At 36.9% G+C, this 2500-nt stretch overlaps 1 protein-coding gene across 2 annotated transcripts in view; it reads left to right on the top strand.

The window, feature by feature from the left end:
• LOC140926754 (calbindin-32-like) overlaps window positions 1–2500 on the top strand; it is a 17112-nt gene that overhangs the window by 11337 nt on the left and 3275 nt on the right. For both annotated transcript variants that reach the window (XM_073376455.1, XM_073376454.1), the window contains 2 exons: window positions 975–1027; window positions 1680–1722. In XM_073376455.1, coding sequence (XP_073232556.1) covers window positions 975–1027; window positions 1680–1722 — 96 coding nt within the window. The remainder of the gene's footprint in view (window positions 1–974; window positions 1028–1679; window positions 1723–2500) is intronic.

Here is a 2500-nt window from a genome sequence, read left to right as displayed (position 1 = left end):
CTATTTTTATTAGTTATACTATTCTTAATGTTGCATAGTGCTTAATTCTTACTCCAAATATTTCTGTAAATTATCTACATATTTTTTTAAAGTTGAATAAAATTATTACTTATTAAAATTGTTATTATTATTAATTATTATTCATTAAAATATTTTCCCGATTCCGAGTCGGCTAAAAGCACACGTTTAATTCACCATAACCAGTTACTGATGACCAAATTTGGAAGAATTTTGTGTTTAGCGAGGAAGTGACTTCAAAAATGCAGCGTTTTCGCAGGTTAAGGCACCGTTAACTGACAAGACCTGGGGACGAGGTTGAGTTGTTTTGCCTGTGAACTTGAAAAACGGCGGACATTTCAGTCGTTTCAAGAGTAAGAACTAGGCGAAAAAATAGCTAAAAGACAACTCGAAGTGCGACGTCTGCTATTTGGAGAATATTTGCGGAGCTGCACAAACCTAAACGTGCACTATCGAAGATGAACGTAACATCGATGGAGATAAGCATGTTTTAGCCATGTTTTTAAACTAGGAATCATTTTGAATGAATAATAAAACAATTATTGAATTCGGCTTTCGTATCATATGAAGAATTATGGAGGTCTCTCCCCCTTCTCGATCTCCATAATTCTTCATAAGGGACGGACCATTAGAAAACTTATGGGGGGGGGGGGGGGGGCGGGCGAAGTACAAAAAAAAATATTCGCGCAAGGGAAAATTAAAGGAAAAAGATTCGTGCACGCCAATTAATCCTAAAAAATATTCATGCTATGACCTAAAAACAATTCATACAAGCAATTTGATAACGAAAAAAAAATTCCTGCGGCTCGAAAATTTACCCTCCCCCCCATAACTTTTCTAATGGTCCGTCCCTAAGATACTCAGCCTCATTCATTAATTGTTAAATAGTTATGTATTAGCTTTTATTACGACAATTTAAATTCAGCATTCCTAACATAATTTATTTCATCTTTCAGTTCAGAATGTATAACATTCGAAATGGAAAATGCACATTAGAAGACATGTGCAAGTAAGTTTATACTATATACAGTGTGATTCTTATATAGAGTCAGTTTTGAAACTAAATACAGGGAAATCCTCCGGCAGATGGAAAATCGAATTTGGGTGAGGTTAAGAAACCAAGAAAGAAACCAGCCCCCAGTTGCTAAAATGCTCAAAAAGTATTAGGGAAACCAAGTGCACTATTCTCCGTTGGATAGGGATTTATCCTGTGGATAGCATTATTATCCACCTTTTGAAGGGCTCTACTGCATGTTTTGCCAAATCCGAGCCTTGCCGAAATTTTGTTGCAGATCCTCAACGCGAATGAAACAGTTTGACTGACATTTTAATAACCTCAGGTATCATTGAACCGAAATTGTATTGACAAAGAAAATAATTCTTTTATTTCAAGCGAGGGAAACTAAGAATAATCTTGAGGCGTCAGTTCACCCTGTTCATAGTCTGCTTCACAGCCGTTCTTAGTGTCGTCACGCAACTCTCCTCCTCGGGACGAAGAAGAGCGTTGCGTGACGACACAAAGAACGGTTGTGAAGCAGACTACCCTGTTCAGGGCGTCTCGCTCTAGCATCTTAACGCCTGCAAGATTTAATCATTAGTAAAACGAGGAAGGTACAGTCCACAGGTCTGTTTTCATGAAACAATTTGTTTTTCTTCTGTAGATTCTGTCCCGTGGAAGAAAATTTCCTGGAACAATACGAGCAAGTAATGGTGATTTTGGTATTTTCGCTAGCTAGCATACATTTAAGCAATCCTAAATGCAGCTGCATTATTTAAACAAGTTATAACTTAAACAGTTACTGCAATTTGCTAAAGCAAGTAAAACTTGGAGTCGCCAAACAAACTACATAATGAATAATACATATTAGTATATACACACTCAGTGATCTTGGTGATTCAAGCAATCTGATTGGTTCGCTTTCTCGGACTATTCAACAATATTCACCTCCTAGCGAGTGGATAATGTGTGAGCTCGATCTTTTTCCCATTTTTTTTAGAGAACGATCTTTTAAAATTAGACAAAATCCAAGGGTTGATTTTTTTAAGGCAAGAAAAGACTTCGAAGGATTCAAAACGGCGTTTTTCCATTTACTGTAGCTGAATGTTTTGCTCAATGGATTGTTTACAATTCCAGTTTATTTGCGTAGAAGAGGCCGTTTCGTGAACTCAGCGTTTCCTAACAAGAAAAATTTGACCCAAAAATCGAAGTTTATTTATGACAAACACATATGAAAGCAAATGTTTGCAGAAATTCTTCGTTTCAAGTAAATAGGACAAAGAATGCTACAGGAAAACGACGCCTTACCTCGAGCAACCTCCATGTCAGCACTTCACGCGACGAACGACACAAAAAACTTTTTTGGCTATAAACTTGGCGAGTTAACAGAAAATAGCAAAGCTCTACTTTTCTTCTCAGGTAAGGAAACAATTCAAACTTTTAACGGTTCCAATTAAGCCATTACGCGGTTGTTTGCGAAGTGAT

Source organism: Porites lutea, chromosome 2 (assembly GCF_958299795.1).
Source record: "Porites lutea chromosome 2, jaPorLute2.1, whole genome shotgun sequence".
Taxonomy (NCBI): domain Eukaryota; kingdom Metazoa; phylum Cnidaria; class Anthozoa; order Scleractinia; family Poritidae; genus Porites; species Porites lutea.
The sequence above is the reverse complement of the archived record's forward strand: the minus strand, read 5'-3'. Positions and strand labels throughout refer to the sequence as shown.